General features: G+C 38.8%; 2 protein-coding genes across 2 annotated transcripts in view; one reads left to right on the top strand and one right to left on the bottom strand.

Moving 5' to 3' along the window:
- Positions 1-18,515, top strand: part of ZNF512 (zinc finger protein 512) — a 31,369-nt gene extending 12,854 nt beyond the window's left edge. The window contains exons 3-14 of the mRNA XM_044663711.1: positions 2,976-3,169; positions 3,876-3,965; positions 4,233-4,316; positions 5,520-5,644; positions 6,040-6,126; positions 6,632-6,730; positions 7,364-7,531; positions 8,031-8,225; positions 9,901-10,002; positions 12,507-12,569; positions 13,835-13,933; positions 16,414-18,515. Coding sequence (XP_044519646.1) covers positions 2,976-3,169; positions 3,876-3,965; positions 4,233-4,316; positions 5,520-5,644; positions 6,040-6,126; positions 6,632-6,730; positions 7,364-7,531; positions 8,031-8,225; positions 9,901-10,002; positions 12,507-12,569; positions 13,835-13,933; positions 16,414-16,731 — 1,624 coding nt within the window. The 3' untranslated portion in view covers positions 16,732-18,515. The remainder of the gene's footprint in view (positions 1-2,975; positions 3,170-3,875; positions 3,966-4,232; positions 4,317-5,519; positions 5,645-6,039; positions 6,127-6,631; positions 6,731-7,363; positions 7,532-8,030; positions 8,226-9,900; positions 10,003-12,506; positions 12,570-13,834; positions 13,934-16,413) is intronic.
- A 3,145-nt stretch (positions 18,516-21,660) lies between these two features.
- On the bottom strand, positions 21,661-23,898 carry CCDC121 (coiled-coil domain containing 121). Its single transcript, XM_044659598.1, has one exon. The coding sequence runs from the start codon at positions 23,760-23,762 to the stop codon at positions 22,896-22,898; it is 867 nt and encodes a 288-aa protein (XP_044515533.1). The 5' UTR covers positions 23,763-23,898; the 3' UTR covers positions 21,661-22,895.
- Between the last annotated feature and the right edge of the window lie 1,720 nt (positions 23,899-25,618).

The following is a 25,618-nucleotide window of genomic DNA, read 5'->3' as shown; positions in this document are numbered from 1 at the left end:
AAAGGGATCTCTCATACATATGTTAAAATTCCTTAAAAATATTAACAATAGAGAATTTTCTTTGACCCTGTCATTATTAATGTCAAATGTGGCATAAAATAAGGAGACACATTTACCCAGGCTGTAGTCCAGATTGAATTGGGTTTCCCTAGAGAGGTTCTTTTAAGTGTTTCTGTAGGTGGCATTGATGACATTACTGATTTGTATCAAACTTGGGAACATTGAAGAACCCTCTGAATTAGAATTATGTTCATAAGTACTCAGAAGAGTTCTGCCTAACTGTTCACACAGGAAAACCCAAGCGGATGAAGTGTGCTTGTTATTCATTCAAACTATGATATGTGTTTGGATGGACCACCCATAGAAGTTATATCTTGGCTAGAGTATATACATGAATCATTTATGAGCTGGGTCCAGAGTTTAACCAGGAGAGTAGTCTGGGCTGACTGGAAAACAACAATGTAGTGATTCTAAAGACATTAAACTCCTGGAAACAAAAGATCATATATTTTAACATTACTATTCTTTTGGTGATACCATATATCTGTGAGTAATGAAACACATTGCTCCCTGAGGAACTAAATTTGTAGATCACTCAAAGAATGATGGAGAAGTACACGATATATGTTAAGTCAACTAGTATTCATTAAGCACCCACTCTGCTAGGCACTGTGCTAAGTATTGAGGATTCAGAGCAAGGCAAAAACAGACCCTGTTCTCTAGGATCTCATAGTCTGCAAACAGTTTTCTACAAAGAAATATATACAGGGTAAGGTGGCAATAATTTCAAAAGAATAATACTAATACTAAGGAGGATTGGGAAAGGCTCCTTGAAGAAGGTGAGACTTTAGTTGAGACTTGAAGGAAGCCATGTGGTAGAGATGATGTAGGAGAGAGTACCTGGAACAGCAAAAAAGCCAGTGTCACTGCATCCCTGAATATGTGGGAAGTGTGGGGGGAGGTCTATGAGATGGTAAAAATAGGAAGAGGCCAAATCATGGACAGTTTTAAAAGCCAAAAGATATTATATTTGATTCCAGAGGCAATAATTGAAGTTGATCAAATGGAGCTTGGGAGAAGTGACATGGTTAGACTTATGCTTTAGGAATATCAGATTGACAGCTGAATGGAGAATATATTGGAGTGAGGGTAGAATGACTAGTAGGCTATTGCAGTAGTATAAATATTGGGTGATAAGAGCCTACACCAGAGTGGTGACAGTGTCAGAGGAGAGAAGGGGAGATGTTATAAAGGTAAAATGACAGGATTTGGCAACTGATTGGCCATAATGACAGTGAGGTACCTATGTTGTGAATTTGGGTGACTTGCAAATTGGTGGTACCCATTGCAGTGTCAGGCAAGTTAGGAAGAGGGGAGGGTTTTGAAGGAGACATAATGAGTTCCATTTAGGATTGAGTTTAAGATGTCTCTTAGATATTCATATTGAGATGTTCAATATGCCATTGGAGATGTGAGACTGAAGGTCAAGGGAGAGGGTGGATCTGAACAAATAGATCTTAGAATCATCTTCATAGAGATCAATTCATGGAAGCTGATGAGATCTCCTAGTGAAATAGTATATAGAGCTCTGCTCTGGGGGAACAACTGTTTGTTAGGAGATGAATTTCCAGCAAAAGAAACTGAGAAAGAATGGTCAGATAGGGGAACCAGGAGAGTGTCAGAGCAGTGTGAAAACCTAGAGAGAAGAAGTTGACAGTACGAAAGGCTGCCTAGAGGTCAAGAAGGACGAGGACTGAGAAAAGGGCTGTAGATTTAGTTATTAAGAAATCACTGGCAACTTGGTAGAGAACAATTTTATTTGAGTGATGAGGTCAGATGCCAGACTACAGAGTTAAGCAGGGACTTGAGAGAAAAAAAGTAGAGGTGTTAATTATAGATGGTTTATAGATTATACACTCAAGGGAGTATAGCCACAAAAAGAAAAAAAAAGTACAATAGCTAGCAGGAATGGATGGGTCTATTTTTGGAAGATGGCGAAGACAGCATGTGTATAAATAAGCAATAGGAAAGCAGTCAGTTGATTGGGAGAAATTGAAGTTTGTTGAGAGAGTAAGGATGATAGAGAAGATATCTGTTAGAAAAGATGGAATGGAATGGGATCATTCATGCATATAAAGGGTTGGGGATGTGAGTAGGCTATATGATGCTTATCAATTTATTCAGGAGAAACTATTAAAAATGTCATCAGACATCTGTGACCAGAAAAGGAGGTGGGTTGATGATGTTGGGAGAGGAAGGAATAACTAACTGAGGGACACTTTATTTGGATTTGAACAGTGTCAGGAGATGAAAGGCTCCAAACACTGTCTAAACTCCTTGAGGAAGATTTATGGAAAGACATGGACAAGAGTCTGTGCAAGATAGAAGAAATTAGATGCGTGATATTCAGCACAGTGGGAAGAAGGTACCAATAATGAGATCACACATGCTTCCGAGTCTGATAATGGAATTTGACAATGAGATGGGACACCTTAAAACTCAGAATCTAGGGAGAATTGGGACAGTCTGGGAGCCATAAATTGCATTCTTTCTGCTCTGTCACTTTTGTCTACTCCTTAGTTTTCTGCTGACTCCTCTTGGATTCTGGATCCAGAGCTCCTTATATGGCATTTAAGGTAGTTTCCTGTTCTACAAAATTTCAATGCCCTTCTCCTAATCCCAGTTCTTAGTATGAACTTTGTAAGAGTAATAATAATTATAATCATTGATGCCAGTTGCTTGCCATTTCCCTTGATTATCTTGTATCCCAACGGTGATTTTATATCATTAAATCTGTCTTACGTTTTGTTTTCAGGTTTATTTGATTGACATTGAAACATATTCTTTGATGCTCTGACTTCATAGCTGTTTGCTTTGGGAATATATTCGCTCATTGTCTTTTTTATAATTAAAAACAAAAAAGCAGAAACATTGCTCTTTGGTGTGTACCTTTCTCTGTATTGTATTACTACCAGGATCCATTGTGCCACAGAGGATAGCAACTTCCAGGAAACTTCACCTGGCCATGATTCCCAAAGTGAAGCATTCTCTTCCTCTTCCTCTTCCTCTTCCCGAAAGTTGGTGAGTGGTGGTCGTACGTCTATCCGAAAGCCGACATATTGGTTGGAAATGAGAGGGATCAAAGCAGCTTCTCAACCCCAAGGTGAAGGTATGAACCCTGCATTCCTTACAGGAATGTTTCTTCTTCCTGGGTCAGGGAGTTGACTTTCTAGTTAATAAATGCAAATTCCTTGAAAAAAATACTTAACTGTATATTAGGCATAACCATATTTTAGGGCTTTATGCCATCCTGCATTACTAACATTTTGTTTTTCCTGTCTATAAAACTTTTATTATGGATATCTCAGTCCTAATCATAAAGTACCAGCTTATAGACCTAGGGGATCATGGTAATGATAACTCTACTCAGCAATTTCTTGGATTGTTGGAGCCAAGATGGCAGCTTAGTAGCAGCAAAAGCTGAAACCATTCTGACAAGCCTTTCAAACCAGCAATTTCTGATCCTCCCTGCTACTTTAGTGATTAGATTTAATTGCTAACCTCTCTGTTCCCTGACTTATGGTTTAATAAGTTATTCTTTAGATTGGCTTATGTCTGTGTATGTCCATGTAGAGTTCTTTAACCTCTGTTCCTCTGTCATATGTGAATGAAGAGTAAGATGAGGACTCAGTGGTCTTTGTGCAAAAGCTATGCTCATACATTAACTAGAAATGTACATAAATATCTTTGTGAGGTTTATGACTTTTATGACCCTTCCCCTGGATTTTGTGTTGAGTAAATTAAAACATAATGGATGTCTTGACAGTAGACCTAGATAGCCTCAAGCTGAGTTGCTTTCTGTTCTGTGCTTACAGGTGGAGTGACAGGCAAAGGGAAGAGGAAGACTAGTGGGGAAGAAGATGAAGACTATGAAGAATTTCCTCAGAAGAAGCAAAAGCTTTCTGGTAAAGGAAATGACATGTACCTTCCCTCATGGGGTGGCTGAGTTTGAGTCCTTCAGAGGCAAAAAGTAGACTTTAGTACTGGTTTTCAAATCCTTGTCTGATCTACTAGCTCTGAGAACCATTTCCATTCTAAGAAACTGGAAAAGACCTTTGGACTGCCTTCCTATTTTTCTGTGATTTGACAGGAAGTCAGATTTTTTGGGGGGGTTAAAAGTTTTGGGGGTCAGAAAAACTGATATTTTGGGTTTCAACTGTCTCTTGCAATAGGAAAGAAACAGCGGACTAGAGCTCCACATAGCCCTAGAACCCAGAGCCGTTATATCCGGAAAGATCCACCAAGTTATCCAGCAGGTATGTTTATCATTGGAAGATTTCATTAGTTGAATGAATGAGTGAATGAGTATTTATTAAGCACTTAATATGTGTGAAGCATTGTACTGAATGCTGGCCATACAGATAGAATGAACACATGATCCTTAGGTAATAGCCACACTGAGGATGGTAATGCTGTATATTATTTAATTCATTTTCACAGAAAAAACATTATTTGCTTTTTACTTTTAACTAATTAATGGTGCCAAGGAATTTGTTGGTTAGAATTTCCTTTTCCAAGTCTTCAGTAGTCATAACTGCAAAGAAGGCAAGGTTTGCACCTGTAGAAGCAATTGCCAAGGTCAGTCTCCGAAGGGATTGCATCTTCGGATGGTGGCAATGGAGGCTAGGTTGGAACTGATGGTCTGGGAAGCACTGCTATGTTACATATGTCTCAATCTCATCCTTCCCAGTATATTTGTATTGAAGCTAAGAGTATTGGAAGTTACTTCTGTGATAGTTGAATTGACATTCCATTGAAGTCCTCCTATTCTTGATCTTGTGGGGGAGGTTACCCAGCATTCTCAGAGGCTGTGGCAGGGAAGCTTTGTCAGAGTCTACCAAACTGAAAGAGCTTTGAGTATGGGGCCTAATTATGGACACTTTTGAGAACTAGCCTAGCTGAATTTGGAAAATGTTACCACCAAGAGACTGACCACCAGATAATGTTTTTTGCTCTAGCAGCTCATGAAGGTATAAATGAATCAAGAGAGGCAGTACTCACACAGGTGAAAAAAAACCAAATTTTTGAAGTGTTGAAATTACTCTGACTATTCCTAGAGTCCTTGAGAGGTTTGTTGTTTCTTTTGGAGGCATATCTTTCCCCCTTAGCATTTTTTTTAAAGCCCCTACCTACCATCTTAGAATTAATGCTGTATATTGGTTCCAAGGCAGAAGAGATGTAAGGGCTAGGCAATTAAGGTACTTGTTCACAAAGCTAGGAAGTATCTGAGGCCAGAATTGAACCCAGGACCTCTTGTCACTAGGAGCCACCTAGTTGCCCCCTCCTTATTACTCCTTATGCCCTAATGCTGGTTCCTCTCCCAGAGAATGAGACCCCAAAACATTTTATTGTGTTCTCACAGGCAAGGCAATCTTTGGAGAGTGTCTTTCTCTAGTTATGTGACTGTGCTCTTTTGGGGGAGCATCCATCCATCCGTGAAGTGCTTCTTTCCTCTGCAGGCAGTTTGGAGGAACAGTGGTATCTGGAGATCTTGGATAAAGGCAGAGTCTCTTGTCCAACTTGTCGGGCAGTGGTGAGAAAGACAGTAGAGGGTCTGAAGAAGCACATGGGAAACTGCAGACAGGTGAGAATGGGACTGTGAAACATTTGCACTCATGTCCCCAGATCTCTGGCTCTAAATACTGTTAGGCAATTCAGATTAACTCAGTAAGCATTTATTAAGCAAGTACTGGCAGATTGAGCTAAATGTGAAGCACTGGAGATACAAAAACAAAATAGTCTCTGCCTTCAAAGAGCTTCTGTTTCACAATAAATACATGCTAATGAGCTGTTTTTCCTTATCCTTCTGGATGCATATGTGAGTAGTTTGGGTTATATGGACCTAGTATGTGTTGGGTTGGTGGGGAGGGGGGTGACATATATGCAGATTTGAGCAGATTTTGTGGCTTATGTTCTCTATTGATCATTCTTGCTAGCTTTTATTTACTTATGGCACTGAGGGATTCTTTAACCTTTCAGGAGATGTACACCTGTCACCACTGTGGGAAGCAACTTCGGTCTTTGGCAGGGATGAAGTATCATGTCATGGCAGATCATAATAATTTGGTAAGAAAACTTCTTGTTTCACTGGGCCAGGGGAAAGGGCCTAGGGCCTAGACACTTCTCATCTGATTGGTAAAAAGCTCCCAGAGTAAATGTTCAAGACTGAGGCTTAGACAGCAGCATGAGCTGATGGACCCTTTTAGTCAGAGGACTAAAATTTAAAGCTGAATCTATAGCTAGTTCAGCCAACGTTGCTGTGTTAACCTATTGAAGATTAATAGATATGTCCATGGTGACTGGTCCAAGTTAAAGGCAGGGCTCAGAGAGTATATTCTGATTGCAATTACTGTTGGTTTGGGGGTTCAGACAACTTATTGCTTGGCTTCCTTCAGGCATATTCTATCTCTCCTCTCCTTTTTTGTTGTCTGACTTAAAAGGAGATATTTGTAAAGCGCTTTGCAATCTTTAAAGTTGTATATAAATGTTAGCTATTATTGTTGTTATCTAGGTATTACTAATTAATATTTGTCCTTTTCCCATCTTCCTGTCTTTTCTTGTTCCTTCTTAGCCAATCCTAAAAGATGGAGGAGAGCTAGATGAGCCAAATGAGAGAGAGAGACTCCGAAAGGTCCTGAAGAGAATGGGCAAGCTCAAGTGCACACGGGAGGTAGGACCCTTTTCTGAGCTGGAGTCTCTTGACCTCTCAGCTTTGCTTCCATTAGTCTGTTTGAGTCCAGGAACAGCTTAGCTTCTCTTATCCTGAGGATACATTCTGTTCTGTCCTCCAGAATCATTCTCCACCCTGCCAACCTCAAGGATAGTTTCCTCCTAGTTTTCTCAAACCTAATGAAGTTCTTTGCCCTCTAGCTATTGCCTCATTAGTGTACCCTTGCAAGACAGCTTTTTTCTTTCAGTTCCTTTTCCTCTAGAGATTTCTTTCCCACCTTCCAACTTTGGGAATGGTTTATTCTTCTTTCTGAAATGGATGGAGAGAATCCAAACATTCAGCTTCTTAGGAAGTCTGGATTGAAGTTTTTGTGTTGGTATATATTTTGATATTTGGTTTAGGCTGAATCTCTACAGAACTAGTCTTTAGTCGAGACATGTTCTCCTTTTAGTTGTAGTCATGCTGGGGCTTGGAGTAGAGATTGAATTGGGAGTGAGAAAGGATTGTGTCAGATAGGGGATGTTGGAAAGGCATATTCATGTTGTAATGTCAACAGGAGATATGGAGGCTGTGAAATTTGGGAGTGTGTCAAAGGGAATAAGGTTAGATTTTAGACCTCCTTCTCATGTTTAGAGTTGCTCTGGCAGCTTCACAAGCATCATGGGCTACTTGTATCACATCCGAAAATGTGGCAAAGAAGCTGCAGAGCTGGAGAAGATGACACTGAAATGTCACCATTGTGGGAAGGCATATGGATCAAAGGCTGGACTTATGTATCACCTGCGGTCTGAACATGGACCTGTGAGTACTAACTACCTAATAATTCTCCTTTCTTCTTTTTGACTCTTGACACATATCTTTTTTCATACTCATTTCCTTCTTCATCTCTAGAATATTAATAAATTAGAAAAGCCAGAGCCAAGAACATTTTTAGTAAGTTGGTATGGTCTTCCTAGAGACTGAAAATTTCTTATAATTGCCTTACACAATCCTACCTCTGCCTAGTGTCTTATTGGGGAGAACCAGTATTTGTGGGCATCGTTCCAGAGCAAATAAGAAATCTCTGTCCTTGGTACAGCATGTTTACTAACTTAAGAACCAGCTCCTTTTTGTTTTGAATTGTAGGTTTTATACTTGTAAAGATGGGCTAGGTTTGCTAATTGATTAGCATCAATTAGCAAACCAATAGTGGTTGAGTTATGTTGAATATTTATTTGGTGGTGGTGATATTATAATCATATTTTCTGGTTCTGACTAAGATTGCTCATCTGACTCGAGTCTCTCCGACTCCTATCTCCAGATGCCCTTCTTTCCAGAGTCAGGTCGACCAGAGAGCTTAAGAGAACTGAGTTTGGAGACGGGTACTGGGGGTCGTGTGCAGAGGCGATCAGCCAAGGTGGCTGTATACTACCTGCAGGAGCTAGCCAATGCTGAACTGGCCAAAGAGTGGCCTAAGAAGAAGGTGCTTCAGGACCTGGTTCCTGATGACCGGAAGGTAAGGTTGAAACCCAAACTCATCTTATGGAATACTATGCTCACTTTTATAAAATAACTTCACTTTGGCAACTCCTTGCTATATGGTACCAAGACTAACATGTATCCCCATTCTGAAAATTAGTCCAGTTCCAAATATCTGATCCTGGAGGAGGTGCTAGATAATCTTTCATTCTTTTCCTTCAGGAGTTGTCTTAATTGGACTAGTTCTAATAAAGCCTTGAATCCCACTATATGGATCGACCCTTTGCTTAGCATTTACTTCATTGGGATACTCGTTTAATGGCATATTTAGGGGAATTGAGGTATGGAAGCTGCATAGAGTGTTTAGATCACCTAGGAAAGGAGCACAATCTAGATAGGAGGTGAGGATGATATATGGTGGAAGGGGAGGTGATTGCATGAATCACCAATTTGAATAGGGGATGGGCCAGAACTTTGGTTTGTCTGTGGTTCTAATTAATGAAGGGCAACAGCTTAGGTCTAGTCCAGGACTTTGAGCACCATACAAAAAAAAAAACTTAACAAAAGTGTCATAGCACAGACACTTACAGTTACTTTTCCTTTGATCTAAAAACTAAAACAGTTTCTTGACTTAATAGTGGATAGGAATTTATCTCAAGTTCTTGAATTGAAAATAAGTACTATTTTGAAAAAAGATTCAGTTAGTTTTTCATACTTGTTTCTCTTCCAACAAGGATAAAGTACATATATATTATAGCTTCCTAAGAACTCTTCTCAAAGGTCCCCTCTGTCTTTACTTTTACTTTTTTTTTTTTTTTTTTAAACCCTTGTACTTCGGTGTATTGTCTCATAGGTGGAAGATTGGTAAGGGTGGGCAATGGGGGTCAAGTGACTTGCCCAGGGTCACACAGCTAGGAAGTGGCTGAGGCGGGGTTTGAACCTAGGACCTCCTGTCTCTAGGCCTGACTCTCACTCCACTGAGCTACCCAGCTGCCCCCGCCCCCCGTCTTTAAATAAATGATTGTAGCATGATAAATGTTGACATCACAAGCCATAATATACACACCGAAGTCTTTCTGAATAGAGGACTTCCTGAGAACTTACTGTTATGTTCTGTATTTAATTTTAATAGTACATTAACCAAGAGAGCATAGGATCATAAATTTAGAGTTGGAAAAGACCTCAGAAGTCATTTATTCTGACTTTATTTTACAGAGGAGGAAACTGAGGTCTAGAGAGATTAAGGAATAAACCTTGTTTGCAAATTTAAGTTCAATCCAATTCAACAAAAGTCTAATGAATACTTAATTAAGGAACGTAAGAGTTTTCTCATGTCAAGGCTTCTAGGTTTCATAGTAGGGTGCTGAGCCCTGGAATCAGGAAGACATTCAAATCTGGCCTCACTTATTAGTTGTGTGACCCTGGGCCATTCTCTTAATCTTTCTCAGCCATAGTTTCCTCATTTATAAAACAGGGATAATAAAATAGTACTTATCTCTCAGGGTCATTAAGGAGATCAAATGTCCTGGCATATGTAAACTGCCTTAAATACTTTAAAGCATAATATAAAACATTATTCTTATTATCATTATTATTATTTCATGCAGGACTCTGGAATTCCATACTTGCCAACATGAGGGACTTGGGGTAATACTTAAGAGTATATTAGGTAGGGTCTGGGTTTTCTGACAAGCTATATTCTTGACCTGTAGCTGAAATACACTCGTCCTGGACTACCCACCTTCAGCCAGGAAGTACTCTACAAATGGAAGTCAGAGATCAAGATGTATCATCGTGTCCATTGTCCCAACCAGGTGATTTCTTCTTTTCCATTTATTTAGTAAGAATTTATTAAGAGTCTACTGTGTATGTATAGTACTGTTGGGCATGTAGGAGGGGTAACATGGTAGTTTGCTTGTTAGCTCTTCATTTCAAAATAGCCTGTTTTCATGCACAAGTTGAGAATCAGATTTAAGCATTTCTGATCTCTTAGCTGGATTTAGTATACTTGTGTGATACCACCTTTATTACTTGGATTTTTTAAGAGACAATCACTATGAACTCTGAATCTACTTTTAAAAAAATATATAGTTATAGTAATTTAGAGAACTAAATACATTTAATACTCATTTCATCTTAACTCTCTTTTCCTGTTTGGTCATTGATGTCAGAGGGGAAAAATCAATTAACAGATACTTTTGTAGTGGAATTGTTACTATATTCATTTCATACTCAATAATATGGCACAGTAACTCAAAAAGTGAACATGACCTTAGGTATCATTAAGAAAGACATAGAATCTTGGACAGTGGATATAATAGTTCTGCTTGTCGTAATCCTACTTTTCATCCTCACTGTGATTTCCAGTCCCTGATCCCTCAATTCTCTCCCAGGCCATTTCTCCGGCACTAGCCACCCTACCCTCTTTTCTACATCTTGACCTTTTGGTGAACCAATTCTACTCAACACTATCCCCTCTTCTTTTATTTTATTATTCTTTATTTTTGTATCCCCTCTTCTTGAATCCCACTGATTATACCTTAGGAAACCTCAGCCTGGATCACTCCTATTAGTCAGGTCTTTTCACTCCTACATAGGTGCTGTCAAAACAAAGATGGAGAAAATCATTAAACTGTTCTGACTAGTTCACTGCAATTTTATGTTAACAAAAACTCAACTGGGATTTTCACTGGTACTAGGCAGTTCTTTTATACTTGCCTTATCAACTCTCAATCCCACTTTCCATGATGACTCTTCCAAACATTTTCATTCTTCCTCAAACTTCTCATGGATATCACTTTCCCTACCACTCAGCTAAGAACCTTGTCTCATATTTAATAAAAAATTGAGGCTTTTTACCTTGAATTCCCTCTTTTCCCCTCTTCTTCATCTCTTATCTAGTGCCTCCAAGTTGTCGGCTCCTGGCATTTTCTCTGGCTATGCCCCATGCCTAGAATGCTACTGATCTCCTTGGCTTTTTTTAACTCCCAAGTAAAATACCATCTTCTATTAGAAGCTTTCACCAACCCTTTTAATTCTAGTGCCTTCCCTCTGGAAGTTATTTCTTATTTATCCTCCATGTAGTTTATATATATTTATTTGTGTATTGTCTTCCCCATTAGATTATATGCTCATATACATATGAGGTCAGGGACTTTTCCCCCCCTCTTTTTGTATCCTAGCACTTAGCACAGTACTTTCACATAGAAGGCATTTAATAGATGTTTCTTGATTGATGGATATGGACTGATTGTTATACTTGGTCCTGATCAGATTACTCTGTGAGTATTTTTTTTTTCAGTTCCAAATATCACATTTTAGGAAGAAGATAAGCTGAAAGTATGTCCAGAGGAGAGGGACCTGTGTGGTGAGGGGACTAGAGACCATATTACAGAACAGCAATAATTACAGTAAAAATAACTTGACATGTAATATAATCCTTTCAAATTTGCAAGACTGCTTTATGTGTATTATCTCATTTGAGCCTCACAACAGCCTTGTGAAGTAGGTACTATAAGTATCTTTATTGTAAAGATGAAGAAGTTGAAATTCAGAATGAAATGATTTTTGCATTGATAAATAATTTTTAAGTATTAGAGATAGGATTTGAACTGATGCATTCTGTTCTACTGCCATTCACTACAACACATTGTTCTTATGAAATTTGAAGGAATCAGAGAAGACTTAGGAAAGCATAATAGCTGTCTTCACATATTCAGAGAGCTATAATATAGCTTTTAATATATATTTAATTTAATTTTAATGCATAATATTTAATATGTAATGTTCATAATTTATATAGTATATATAGCTTATAATTTCTATGATATAATATTTAATGTATAATAAAATCAATATATAATGAATCTAATTATTTAATATATAAGTTTGTTACATTTGATCTCAGAGAGACAAGGAAAAACTTTTAATGATGAGAATTGGTTAGGTTTGTAAAGGCTCCCTTGGGAAGCAGTGAGTTCCCTGTCCCTGGGTATCTTCTGTTAACATTCTGGATGTCAATTTACCATTGTTGTAGAAGAAATTCTTCACCAGATTTGTGTTGGACTAAGTGACCTGTGAGATCCTCTCCATCTTGTGAGAGTCTACAATTCTCTGCTTTTTCTCCCTTCTTCTTACTTTTCCTTGTTGCTTTTCAATATGTGAACATTTTAAATCATTTCTCTCTTATGCTTGATGTGCTGTTTCTTAGTCTCCTTGCTCCTTCCAACAATGTTGGACTGCAAAGAACTTGATCAGACTATTGGGAAAGAATTTTATTTTGAGTGGTATTAACCCTATTTCCTCTTTTATCCCTCAGGGCTGTGAATCTGTCTACAGTAGTGTGTCTGGTCTCAAGGCTCACCTGGGCACTTGCACATTGGTTTGTAACTTTATTTACTGCCTTACTTTGTACCCTTCTATTGCCCAAATATCTGGATCTGAAATCATCTGACATGGAAGAAAATGCAATTAGGGTTAGGGTTAAATTAGGGTTAAACATTGGTTCATCGGGCATCCTAGCATTTTCAGAAGCTAGTTTGGGTTCTTGTTTGGTCTCAGGGCTCCAGGTGTGATTTGGGTTTTAAGAGTTAACTGTAGTCATAAAAGTCCTTGAAAGGTCCAGCCTAGCCACAAGTCATCTCTATTTTGGAAGAATTTGGAGATTATATTAGTTATGAGTCTAGTCTAGGGATCCAGCTTTGCTAGATTAGGCTAAAGCCTAGAATAAACCTACCAAAAATGCCATGTTGGCCTGATACTTATCTTTTTCAGGACCAACTTGGATGCTATTCCAGAGTGAAGATTCTCTAAATCAGTCAAAATTGTTCTGGCCTCTGGGGTTAGGAGATAGAACAGGATGCAAATTTAACATTTGTTTACCTTGTTGAACTCTCTTTCATGTTGACCCATGTGTCTTACAGCTCAGAGCTATGGGTTGTATCATGGAAAGGCACCTCTTACCATCTCTATTTGGAAATTACTTTTTACATAAAATGAGCATCATGGAAACCTGAAGCTTCAGGAGAGTAGAAAAATCTCAGTCCAGAGTGGTAAGGGAGTTTTAGACCTCCAAGCCAAGATCTGTTCAAGAATGGTTAGAAGTTTGTCACCTTAGTTTTTGTTTCAAAGAATCTATACACTAAGGTGTTGTGGATGATACCCTTTATAAGGCTCTCTTGGTAGCTGCAGATATTATAGTGGAGAATTATAGGGTGGAGCTCTCCAAACTGCTTTGTTTCTTTTTTAATGTAGAGAACAGCAAATTATTACCTCTAGAGTTTAGATTAGGGACTTTGCAGTAAGTGACCCTTTTTGGAAGCAAGGGAACTTGGGTATGAAAGTGGGAAAAGAGAAACACTGATGTTCAAGTGGCAAAGAGAGAAATACAGATTCTCTAGAAGGTGGAATTATAGTTTGGTGCACAATGGCTTTAAGGTATACATGTCCTTGGTTGTGTGAAAGCAGAGCCAGTCTGCTGACAAATCCTTTCCATGGTTTTTTGCCCTTCTGTCCTTTGCTAAAGTCATCTCCCTCTTCCTTCATTTTTATCCCTCAGGATTCCTAGACCTAATGGTAAGTTCTTGAATTTACCAAGAAACTTTCTCTCTCTCTCTCTCTCTCTCTCTCTCTCTCTCTCTGAGACAGGGAGACTTTGTGGCTGGAAAATATAAGTGCCTCCTGTGTGAGAAGGAGTTTGTGTCAGAGAGTGGTGTCAAATATCACATCAACTCTGTCCATGCCGAGGTGAGATTTCTGTTTTATGTTATTCTATAATTCATGATCCTTGGTGTTGGAAGCATGAGAGTCCTTTTCTCCATTTGTATGTTCAGAAGTGACACTATTAATGTTTTTCAATAAATTCTTATCGATAGCTTTTGTTCTTACATTATCTAAATTTCTTCCTATATACCTCCTTTCCTTTGCCCTAGAGAGCCATCCCATATACCAAAGAATTTAAGAAAAAGAAGACAGGGCAGTTAGGTGACTCAGTATATTGAGAGCTAGGATTAGAGAAGGGGGGGGGGGAGGCTGGATTCAAATTTGGTCTACTTAGGAAGGAATGTCTATCTATGACCTTGGGCAAGTCACTTAACCCCTATTACCTAGACCAGTGTTGGAGAAGGTTTTCCAGTTCGACTGCCCAGAGAACAAATTCAAACTGCCTATGAGGCCCTCTCCTCCTCCCTTCCTCAATTGCCCAAGACAGCCTCTCCTCCTCCCTTCCTCAATTGCCCAAGACAGCAGAGGGAGGAAGTGCTTGCTTTGGGCCCCTGAACAGAGGAGTAGGGCATGTAAAAAATGTCCCTCGGGTGCTGGGAAGAGGAGGGAATGGAGCAGCTCCCCAAGGACCAGCTAGGCACGTGTGCCAATACTTCACCAACGCTGGTCTAGCCCTTATTGCTCTTCTGCCTTGGAACCAATACACAGAATTGATTCTAAGGCAGAAGGTAAGAATTTTTTTTTTTAAAAAAGGAAAAACATTCAGTACATTGGGAAAAGACCTTTGCAGTCAATTGCTTAAAAATGGACTGCTCCCCTATGCAAAGGAGTAGGTATAAAGGTTTCTTCTCATCTCTTTTTGGGACCATACTTGATCTTTGTAATTTTGCAACATTCATTTTCAGTTTTGTGGTAATTCTTTTCATTTACATTGTTGTAATTATTATGTATATTAACTTGGCTCTGCTCACTCCACTTGGCCTTTTGTAGTCATTATATTCATTGTTTCTTAGTGGATAGCAGTATTCCACTACATTCATGTACCATAGTTTTCTGTAGTTGTTCCTTAATTGATGGGCAACTACTTTATTTCCAGTTCTTTGCAACCACAAAAAATACTGCTATAAATATTTTAATGTATACAGATAATTTCTTTCTATCAGTGATCTCCTTGGGATATGTGCTAATCAGTAGAATCTCTGGGTCAAAAGGTATGGGCATTTTAGTCATTTGATTTGCAGTTTAAACAATTCCAAAAATGTTTTCCTAAAAAATTTCCAACTCCTCCAAATACAGCACTAATGTGCCTATCTTTTTTTTTTTTTTTTAAACCCTTACTTTCTGCTATAGAATCAATACTATGTATTGGTTCCAAGGCAGAAGAGTGGTAAGGGCTGGGCAATGGGAGTTAAGTGACTTGCCCAGGGTCACACAGCTAGGAAATGTCTGAGGCCACATTTGAACCTAGGACCCTCCTGTCTCTAGGCTTGGCTCTCAATCCACTGAGCTACCCACCCCCCTTCATATAATTACTACTGCATTAATTCTCATCTTTTTTTCATCTTTTCCAGTTTGCTGAGTATAATATGAAAATTCAGAGTTTTTTTCTTTCTTGTATTTCTCATATTAGTGGTTTGGAGCATTCTTTCATGTTATTAATAGTTTGTAATTCTTTGAGAACTGTTTACACATATCCTTTGACTACATATCTACTGGGGAGAGTGGTTTTTGGCCTTAAATATATTTGTAAGTTGTCTGCACATCTTGCATAACAAATACTTTTTTAAGAAATTTGATACAAAGATTTTTTTTTCATTATCCTGATTCCCTTCTTATTCTAGAAGCACTAGTTTTGTTTTTGCAGATGCTTTTCAATTTCATGTAATTACAGTGACCTATTTTTTCTTTCATAGTTGCCTCTATCCCTTGTTTGGTTAAAAATACAATTATATCTATAAAAGGTTTATGATTTCTAATTTTTTTGGTGGTATGGCCTTTACATTTTTGATCACACATATACAGTTAGTATTCTATTTAATGAGATTGGAGTTGGGGAAAATCCTAAAATTGACATTTAAGATTTTTTTATCTAAAGGCATGAGAGTTATTTTAACCATATTCCCAAATCTAGTTAACTTGTATTCTCCAAAGTCTTTTTTTAAGTGATTCTTTGCCTTAGGACCAACAGAAATATTTACCATCTCTAAATTAGGATCTGCTTTGTTTCTATACAGAAATGTTAAATCCCTTTCTCCAGTTGCCTATGTCTAGATTTATAGAAATATATATATTTTTTAACTTAGTTAGCCCACTTTCTCTCCTACCCAATTCGTGTCTCTGATCTTGCTACCTTTTTAATCTGTTACTCTACAGAGAGTTGTATCTTTTCTTTCTCCACTGTCTTGCCTTTCCCCTGTACTTGTTTTCACTTATTCTTCACACCCTTTCTTCTGAATCCTCCCCACTTGTCTTGAACTGATGACCTTTCTCTTCTGAATCCCTAGGATTGGTTCATGGTAAATACCAACACAACCAAAAGCTTTGAGAAGCTAATGAAGATGCAGCATCAACAGGAGGAGCAGAGACGATGGCAACAGCACAAGAAGAGGAGGTCACCAAGGGCCAGTAGAAAACAGCAGCGGCCGCCAGAGGCTGCATCTGACAAAAAGGAACCAGATCGTCGGGGAGGGAAAGGCCTGGCAGGCTCAGTCTCTTGTGAGAACGGTGAAGGAGAGGAGCTAGAGCCAGAGCAAGTACCCATGCCAGTGTGTTTCCAGACAGTGAAGCTCTCAAAGACCAGCCATAAACGTGGAAGGAAATAACAGGCTAGTGTGAGAGCATCTCTGCATGAAGGGATGGGGCACTGTTGGCCCAGAGGCCCTTGGCCTGGGGAGTCCTCTCAATCCCTTCCTCTTTAGTAAATTTCTCAGTCATTCCTACTTGTCCCCTTCCTCTTGGACTTCTGGGCTCCCACTCCTCAGAAAGTCTTGTCTCCCCAACTCTTGTGCAGCCTTAAAGTTCTGCTGTTATCTTTACCATGCTGATGTCATAACTTCTTTCCCTCAAGAAGACTGGGAAACTCCTGGCTGTTGGCTGTTTCCTTCTTGAGGTGAAGTGATTATAATTAGACTGTATTAAAAGCTGAGGTTTAGGGTTTGGGATCAGGAAAATTTTCTCCTGCTTTTCCTTACCCAACTCCTCTACCCACTACTGAAACCCACTGTCTAATCTGTAAAACAGCCCAGCCTCTCTTTACTACACATACAGTTTATGATATTACGCTTCGTATATAACTAGTCTAGATGCCTCTGTTTTGGTGCCGGTATCTTGTCAGGCATTTTTTTCTGTTAGCCCAGTTGTTCCTTCTGATGGCATGACCTTGACACGGGGCTAGATTAGACCCAAATAGCCCAGTTCAACATGGACTCAGAGTGAGTCAGAAGACTGGTCTTATACATTGGGTGTGCTGGGAAATGCTTCTTGTACTGAATTCATAGTCTTGAAAAATAGGCTCCACAGAAGTTCATGAATAACTGTAAAATGAGTAGAAAGGATTGAGCAAAGCAAGCATTACTGTCCAGCATGAGGTTTCCTGGTGTTTGGGATCACATCTGTTACTGAGGTCAGCTTGTTCTGCACTGCATTAGTTTTAATTGTTTAAGAGGCATCTCACTAGGTGTGCTTGGTGTCTTGCTGTTCCTAGTGATGCCATGTGTGTCAGTAGCTTAAATGCACATGCCCTTTCCCTTGGGCTTCCATTTATTCACACTGAACTTTAGCCATTCTCCACAGTTTAAACCCTTACCTCTCCCTCCAGTCATTGTGCTGCCTCTTTTCTGAATTCTCTGTGGGTTTTCACCCTTTTGCAGGGTGGTAATTATGGGACCCTCTCTTGGGAGACCCCTTAGTCTAGCATCCTGAGTTTTCAGGACTGGATATGAGCACTTAGCTGGAGCTGGAAAAAAAGAGACTTTCCTCTTTTACCCTCCTGCATATCCAGCCATCCCTATTAGGATGTTTATTTCCGAGATTGGCATTCTTTGGAGTGTCATTTGTATCAGCTCCTTGTTATTCTTGGTCTCTCTACCTTCTTCCCCCAAAATTCAGGTCACATTGCCTTGCTCCTGTTTGTCTCATGTGTTGTAGAACATGAAGAATCTGATCCTTGTCTCTGGCACATGTTACAAATAAAGGCAAGTGGCATGTATCACTTTTTCAGATTCTGGAAGATGAATTCTTCCAGTTTGCTGTTGCATTTCTTAACACTCCCCCTTTCCCCCCAATAAAAAGAACAAAAAACAAAGATAAAACAGGAGTTTGGAGAAATGATGTTAAGTTGGCTATCTCAGTTGATCTCACCTCAAGAGCACCTCACAAAAAGTTCTGTTTCTAATAAGTGGGTAGTAAAACCTGGCCTCAAGTCCCAGGAGCAACAAGACAGGAAGAACCTTCTGTATTTACTCTATTCTTTCTTGCACGACTGTGCCCTGAAATCCAGGCTATACAGCAAATGGGGACTATGGAAGAGTGATGTATACATCCGGTATAAGTTAAAACTTGAGGTGTAAGTGGTAACATTGAAGGAAATAAATGTCCCTTTACTAGACCAATGTCTCTAGCTGTTCTTTGACTCCCGTTTGCTGTTGGGCTACTCAGTCAGCATATAACCAAGGAGATCAGCATGCTGATAGAAATGGTCAATGAAACTAAATCTGAAGTAAATTAAAGGTGAAAACAATTGTACAACTTTACCTTAGATCTTTTGGAGGCAGTCTATCTTTGCCTTTCCTTGGGCCATAGTCAAAAATAATTTAAACTAGTCTCTTTAAGGCAGATGCTTATCTTGAATATACACATTCCTGCTGTCTCCTATCATAAGGTATGAATTATGTGGGTACAAGGGAGAGGTAAACCCATTGTTGACAAAATAATTATTTTAGAATTTAGTTTATTTTTAGAGATTAATTCCTTAATCTCCCTTAGAGGCAATTCACACCTTGGCTTGCCATTGAGTTTATGATTGTTAATTGACAAATATTTGGGTAGAATTATTTTTTAACCAGAAATATGTTTCCTTGATGGCTAGAAATTAACCCAAGCTTATGAAAAGAAATTAGAGGATGAGACACCCGAGTTGCCCATCCATTTGAGTTATTTTGACTCCTATCAAGACACAGTATTCAGACTCCTTCGTGTTCTCTTTCACAGAACCCATTTTTTTTTTTTCTTAATGATGAGAAAATGGAGAGGAGGCTGCAACTCAGCATTAACAGCAAGATGATAATTGTGATTTCAGTGCCATTCTGCCTAGGTCAGATTCAAAGCACTATCCATGTTCTGCCCAAGATGCTCATCCATAACACTTGAGAGATGACTGTGGAAGAGAAAAATCAGTGTGCTTGCTGCTATAGTTTAGTACTGAAATGGTGACCGAGTCCCTATATGAATTTTAGGACTGATGCTTAGAGGTGCCTAAATTTCTATATGAACTGGCATGTTAGTGACTAGACCTTCCTGAAACAGCAAGGACATTTGTATTTTCTAGATTCCAGGTATTTCCTCTGCCCTTTAGACACCTTGTGAATACAAGCCTTCTATCCCCCCCTTCCATCTTCACTTTTCATAAGATGAACTCAAGTACTTTCACCAAATGCTGAGAGGAGTATAGGATAACTCTGTAGTGCTATTTGATAGTTCAAATAGAAGAGACAGGTTTGTGAACCAAGGTGAATACCTCCCCTGTAGATCACCTATACATTCACTAGAACATCTTGAGCTACTCTCAAACTTCATATTTGACCAGCTTTTTTTTTTTTTTTAAACCCTTCCATCTTAGAATCTCTGCTGTGTATTGGTTCCAAAGCAGAAGAGCACTAAGGGCTAGGCAGTGGGGGTTATGTGACTTGTTCAGGGTTATAGTTAGGAAGTATCTGAGGCTAGATTTGAACCTGTGGAAAAAAGTTTAGTGCAAGGATTCCTAACCTGGGGTATTTGAACTGTTTTCTCCTAATATTTTTATAACTATATTTCAATATAATTGGTTTTCTTTGTAATCTTCTGTATTTATATTGCACATTTAAAAACATTCTGAGAAGGGGTCACCCGAAACACAAAAGAGGTTTAAAATTCTTGGTTTAGAGGAAAAGAAGAGAATTCTTTATAATGTCTCCTATCTACTTCACTAGTGGGCTTTCAGTGTGGTCTTGAAGCCTCAAGATTCAATATGTGATAATAGTAATGATTCTTGATCTTAGGGATTCAAAATACCATTGTATCCAACTTTAGTGGTCTTTTTCTTAAAGATTGTTGGCTTTCCAGAAGAAAAGAAATCACCCATGAACTTGGGCAAGTAAAAAGGAAATTAGCAAGCTTTTTCCTCCATGGTGAAATATGAAACTTTTTGTCTCTGATGTCCAGAAATAACATCAAAACAAGGAACAATATGTCCAGCAGGCTGGAAATACTCTTCCCATGTTTTAAAAGAATGGAAATGCGGAATTGTTTTCAGAATAGCAAGAAGGAAATGATTGCTGCTCCTTGACTCCTAGTCATATTTAACTGTTTTCTTTAGAAGCAAGTGCTTCATCTTTCATCCCTAGTTTCTTTGGCTATTTCCCATACTGCCTCAATGTATATGATAACTGCGCAAGCAATAAGAAAAGCCATTTATTTACATGAACCTTCTCTAGACTATGACTCTTGCAGCCTGGTCCTACAACTTTGGGCCTTTTCCAGTTATAACCCCTGCTCTGAGTTAGCATTTGTGTCTGTGGGTCATACATGTATTTGTGTATGTTTATGGGTCTAAGTAAGTATACACACATGGGAACACTATTGACTAGGAAAAAAAGGTATGGGGAGAGTACTAGGCACCAATAATGACTAGAGTGGACACCTAGGCTATGTCTGATTTATATTTAAGATTGGGCTTAAAAAAGAATTCATTCTAGGTTTGTAGCTAGAAATCTTAAAAAGGAGGAAGGGGGAAGGATCTGGAAGTATGAGATGCAAGCTGACCATGTGTTTTATAGCAAGTTGTGGTTCCTGTATAAAGAATGAAGTTTTGTAACTTAAAAGCATGAACCAACCAATAGGTATTAATAAGGAAGAAGCATTGTGGTGTGTTGGAAAACAGTGGGCCAGTAATAAATCATACCAGGTCAGTGAATAAATTGTAGTTCACTAGTTTTTATGCAAAAAGAGAAAAAAATGTCTTTTTAGGAATAGGAGACTTCCCCATACCAGTACAGGATGATACCTTCTCTGCAATTTATAGTTGACTAAGAACTCCAAAAGATTGACTTGTTCAGCTGCCACACAGAGTCACAGGTAGAACTTGAATTCTTTATCAACAATATTTTGGTAATCACTCGTTTCAACATATAAAAAAATAAATTGCTGGTTCCAAGTGTTGATGGCAACAGTGAAGAGATGTTTAATTTGGAGATCCTTATTTTGTAGTCCTTATTTATAAAGACCCCCAAAATTCCAAAGACAAATGTTTGAACAATTTATTCAATAAGAATTACATCTGAATTACTAGGCTCTTGCTATTGATGGCTTTCTTGACAATGAATTCCTGAAAACCACATCATAAAAAAAATTTTGTTTTCTTTTTTGCATGATGTTACAATTGAAGGTTTTTATCTTGAGCAAGCCATTAAATATAACATTCTTATGATTAAAAATGTTATGAATAAAGATAACTACTATAAAACCATAATAATCTGAAATAGTAATCCTATGCTTATAGTCCTAAAAAAAGGAATGTATTCTAAAACATTTTTAGACGAGGGCCCCAATACACTACAAATGTACATATATAAAAATATAATTTTGAACTAAAATATACATTAAAATAATCTTGGAATTCAGAAGTTTGGAATCAGATGATTTGAATGCTGCTGCTTTTCTCTTTCAAAAGTTATCCAAGGAAACCTGAACTGAAACAGCTTTTTCTCTCAAATGCCCTAGTAGTATAGGTATCCTAAATCATTTCATTGGCTAGAATGCTACAATGAAAATTATTTCTCCCATTGCAAAGCTTTGTTTAAAAAAAAGACCAATCCTTACATCTTTTCACCTACTATCTCATTTAAATAAAAAATTAAACATAAGCTACTCAGTATCAAATCAAAACAATGCTACCAGAAAATAGAGAATTCTATTAGGTCACTTTCTTGACCTTCAGTTGACATGTTTCAAGAGTAGTTCATGCTTCATTGGAACATCAAGACAAACCAAAAGCTAAAAGGCAATTGTTAGGTCTTTGGCACACAAGTATAACAATCCCTTCTCACACCATCAAGTTTCAGGTTTGCTAACAGCATTTTGAGTAAGTCTTGTACTTCCTGGTTTGTGTTGGAATAGTTCAAACAAATGGGTGTAAAGACCAAGGCAACAAGAATTAAAAATAACAAGTGGGGACTACATGTATTTGCTAACCTAAGATTTTGGAATGTCTATACTAGCATTCTAGAGTCAACATAAATGGTTGCCATCAAAGAAATAAGTTTATCATTTGAAGAAAGATAAACAATGAGGCCAAAAGAAAACATGAACAACCCATAGCTTGACTTGCACTTCTTCTGAGCCATTGTAGGGAGTGTTTGGTAAACAGCCAGGAAAGCCTGGTCAGTTTAGTGTTGAGGTACTAGGAGATTTCAGGAAGATGCTGTTTGTCATCAGAGGATGAGGTGAGTGAGGGAGTTACAGGTAACTCCAGGAAATAAACATTAAATAGTACTGTAGAGGAAGGCCCAACTCCTTCCCCTAATAATTTCAATAAGCTATTAAAAGTCACTTTCAACAAAAGTTTTACAAAAAAAAGGTTTTTTCAGTATGGTCTTTTGCCACTTTTGTGTTTCATCCTTCATTCTGTAATTTGATAGCCTGTTATTTTATATTTTTTTTTCCCATTTAAGTTGCTTTGTACAGTAACTAAAAACATCTATATAGGTGGACATATAATAAATATTTTCCCCATTTAGGATGGATTCAACCTTGGTTTGGTACTTTGGAGAGGAGCCAGTATGGTCTTTGGACTGATTTGTCCTTTCTGATAGGGATTAGCTCGTGGGAGTTTAAGCTTCCTCCCTCGTTTAATACTCTCCTGGCAACACTCCTCTAGTTGTAGCTGCTGCTTCTGCCTTCGAAGCCTAATCCGCTGGGCCTCAACCTCCTCGGCTTCTTGAAGGAGCTGCTTTACTTCCTTATGCAAATGTTCATTCTCACCTTGCAGGTGTCGGGTGAAACTCACAATAGATTTATCTGCTGCCTGCTCCAGGATACGGCTATACTTCCCAATCTTACTTTTCTCCAGCAATAGCTCTACATCAGACAGCTGATGCTTCAGTGCTCTCCACTCTGCAATGAGAGAGCCTTGTGCCCTACGAAGCTGTTCTTCTGCCTCCTTCTGGACTAGAGGTTCTAACATTTGCAGCGATTTGATCTGCTCCTCTTGGGTCATCTGAACTATTCTCCTGGCATTTAATCCTTGAATCTTCTTTTTCAGATGGGCTTGGAGCATCTCCAGTTGCAGTAGCTCCTCCTGTAGATTTAATATATTGGACTCATAACTGGAGACCAACTGCTGCTGTTCGTGTTTGATCTGCTCCTGCTGCTGTGTGTGTTGATCCCATACCTTAATTGGTGCCACTTGTGTTTTCTTGGTTGGGTCAGGAAGGTATCCCATCAGGATATGGTTGTCACTTAAAAATGGTTTGATTTCATTTTGTATCTGGCAATGATCTTCTACGAGCTGCTTCCTTTGGGCTCGTGCTTTGTTCAGTTCCCCATTCAGCTGGATCATTTCTTGTTCTACTTGTGCCTTTATTGTCAGTTCTCTCTGCATCTTTTTATCCAACTCTTCCTGTGCCTTTAATAACTGTTGTAGCCTTTTGCTGCTTGTTAAGAAGGTAACATTTCGAGGCAGATTCTGTAATGTAATTTTGGGACTCTGAGAAAACCTGAGGGAAAAAGTCAGAAACACATTATCTGTCCATTACACCTTCATTATTATTTGTGAACTATTATTACCATTATGTCACGTATCTTCTATGACACTTAGTGTCTCATATCTTTCATTGTCTCAAGACCACAGCCTTTTTCTTTCTCCCCTAATTAGCAAGCAACTCTCAAAAATTCTGGAGAGTGTAAGTTACATTTTTTGTTACATTCAAAAGATAATATATAGTTTTACTGACTGTTCTCTACTGGTACAGATTGCAACTTCTAATGTGCCTTTGCAAATGTTTTATGAGTTGCTATGGCCAAAAAATTCATCAGTTGATGATTGTTTAGTTAATGAAGGGTTTTCTTATTAAGTAGGCTGGTCCTTGGATGGCAATATTGCCCAATCAATCTACTTTTTCTAGCTTGAGAGGATTCATCACAGCTTTTGCCCTCTAGAACTAGCTAAAACCCAGGTAGGTAGGAGAGATTATAAGAGTACAAAAGTATGCCACAGTATTGTAAGAATGGAGTCAGTAATAGTAAAACTCAGTGTTCAGAGGCTGACAAGGAAGTTTAAATTGAATTCATAACTCGGGATCATTTTTAAACCTTATTTTGAAAAAGATCAAAAAAGGGAATCACTGATTGGAATAGATGGGACAACAAAACAGACAGAAGACAGAGCTAGCCATGCCATAAGAGAATTAGTTTAAGGAACCAGGGATTTTTAGGCTGGAGAAGAATCAGTAGTGTGGAATACTTACTTGATAGCTTTACAATTTGATAAGCCATCATGGTAAAGATTAGATTTGTTCAATTTAGAACCAAGAGAAATGGGAAGCCAAAAGGAAGGGGAACTTGCTGAGGCAGATTTAACATAAGTAATAATTTCATAACAATTAGAGCAATTCCCAAAGCATAGACTTGTATATGTACTCATCTCACCCAACAGATTTTGAGCTCTTTGGAAAATTGCTGTATTTGCATTTTTATCTCTAGTGACAAGCACAGTGTATGGGATATGTGCTTAATAAATGCTTTTTGACTGATTGAATGGTTCCCTCTCTGGAAGTCCTCTAACAAAGGCTATTATTATTTGGGCATCTTGTAGAGAGGGTTTTTTGTTTCCTGAGTGGGATTCACTAGAGACTGAGGTCCCTTCCAACTACTTAATCCGAGGCAGGTGGCCTGCTGGGAGCAGAAAAAGCTTTTCCCCCTTAGCCTCTTCCTAGCTACCCCTTCCCTTACCCTACCCTCACCCCGCCCAATCGGCTTAGAAGAGGGTTTCCCCTTTTGTCCTCTCCAACCCACCTGCCCTGGGCACTCAACTGTTGATCCCAAAAGTGCTGGATATTGTATACAGGGCTGGCAGGGGTAGAAGCCAGAGAAGTAAATCCTCGAGGAAGTTGACTCTTCATCAGTTCCTCCTTCCTGAAGCATCTGGGCAACCAGCAAGTGTCGATGTATATCCCTATAGGTGGCACCCTATCCAGGATCTGCCCAGGGCCGACTTGCTCAGAACTCTTGACCCTTCCTAGGGGAGGGGGCTTGGGCCCTGTACAGAGGATGCAAAACTCTCCTTTACCCAAGCCTTTCTTGCTTGTGCCAGTGGAAGTGGCAGTAAAGACCTTGGAGCTTAGGGTGTCCTCGCTGTCTTCCTCCCCGCTCTCGTCTTCTGAGGATTTTGGACTGCCCATGCCCCAGGACTTAGACGATAAGCCCCAGCGCGACTTAGCTGATAAGCCTAAGCGTGAC

The sequence above is a fragment of the Gracilinanus agilis genome, chromosome 2 (assembly GCF_016433145.1).
Source record: "Gracilinanus agilis isolate LMUSP501 chromosome 2, AgileGrace, whole genome shotgun sequence".
Classification (NCBI taxonomy): domain Eukaryota; kingdom Metazoa; phylum Chordata; class Mammalia; order Didelphimorphia; family Didelphidae; genus Gracilinanus; species Gracilinanus agilis.
Note: the sequence above shows the minus strand (reverse complement) of the source record. Positions and strands in the feature narration are given on the sequence as shown.

What these genes read in the sequence shown, in the direction of transcription:
- CCDC121 (XM_044659598.1), bottom strand. Translation starts at nt 23,762, where the DNA reads ATGCAGAGAGAACTGACAATAAAGGCACAAGTAGAACAAGAAATGATC.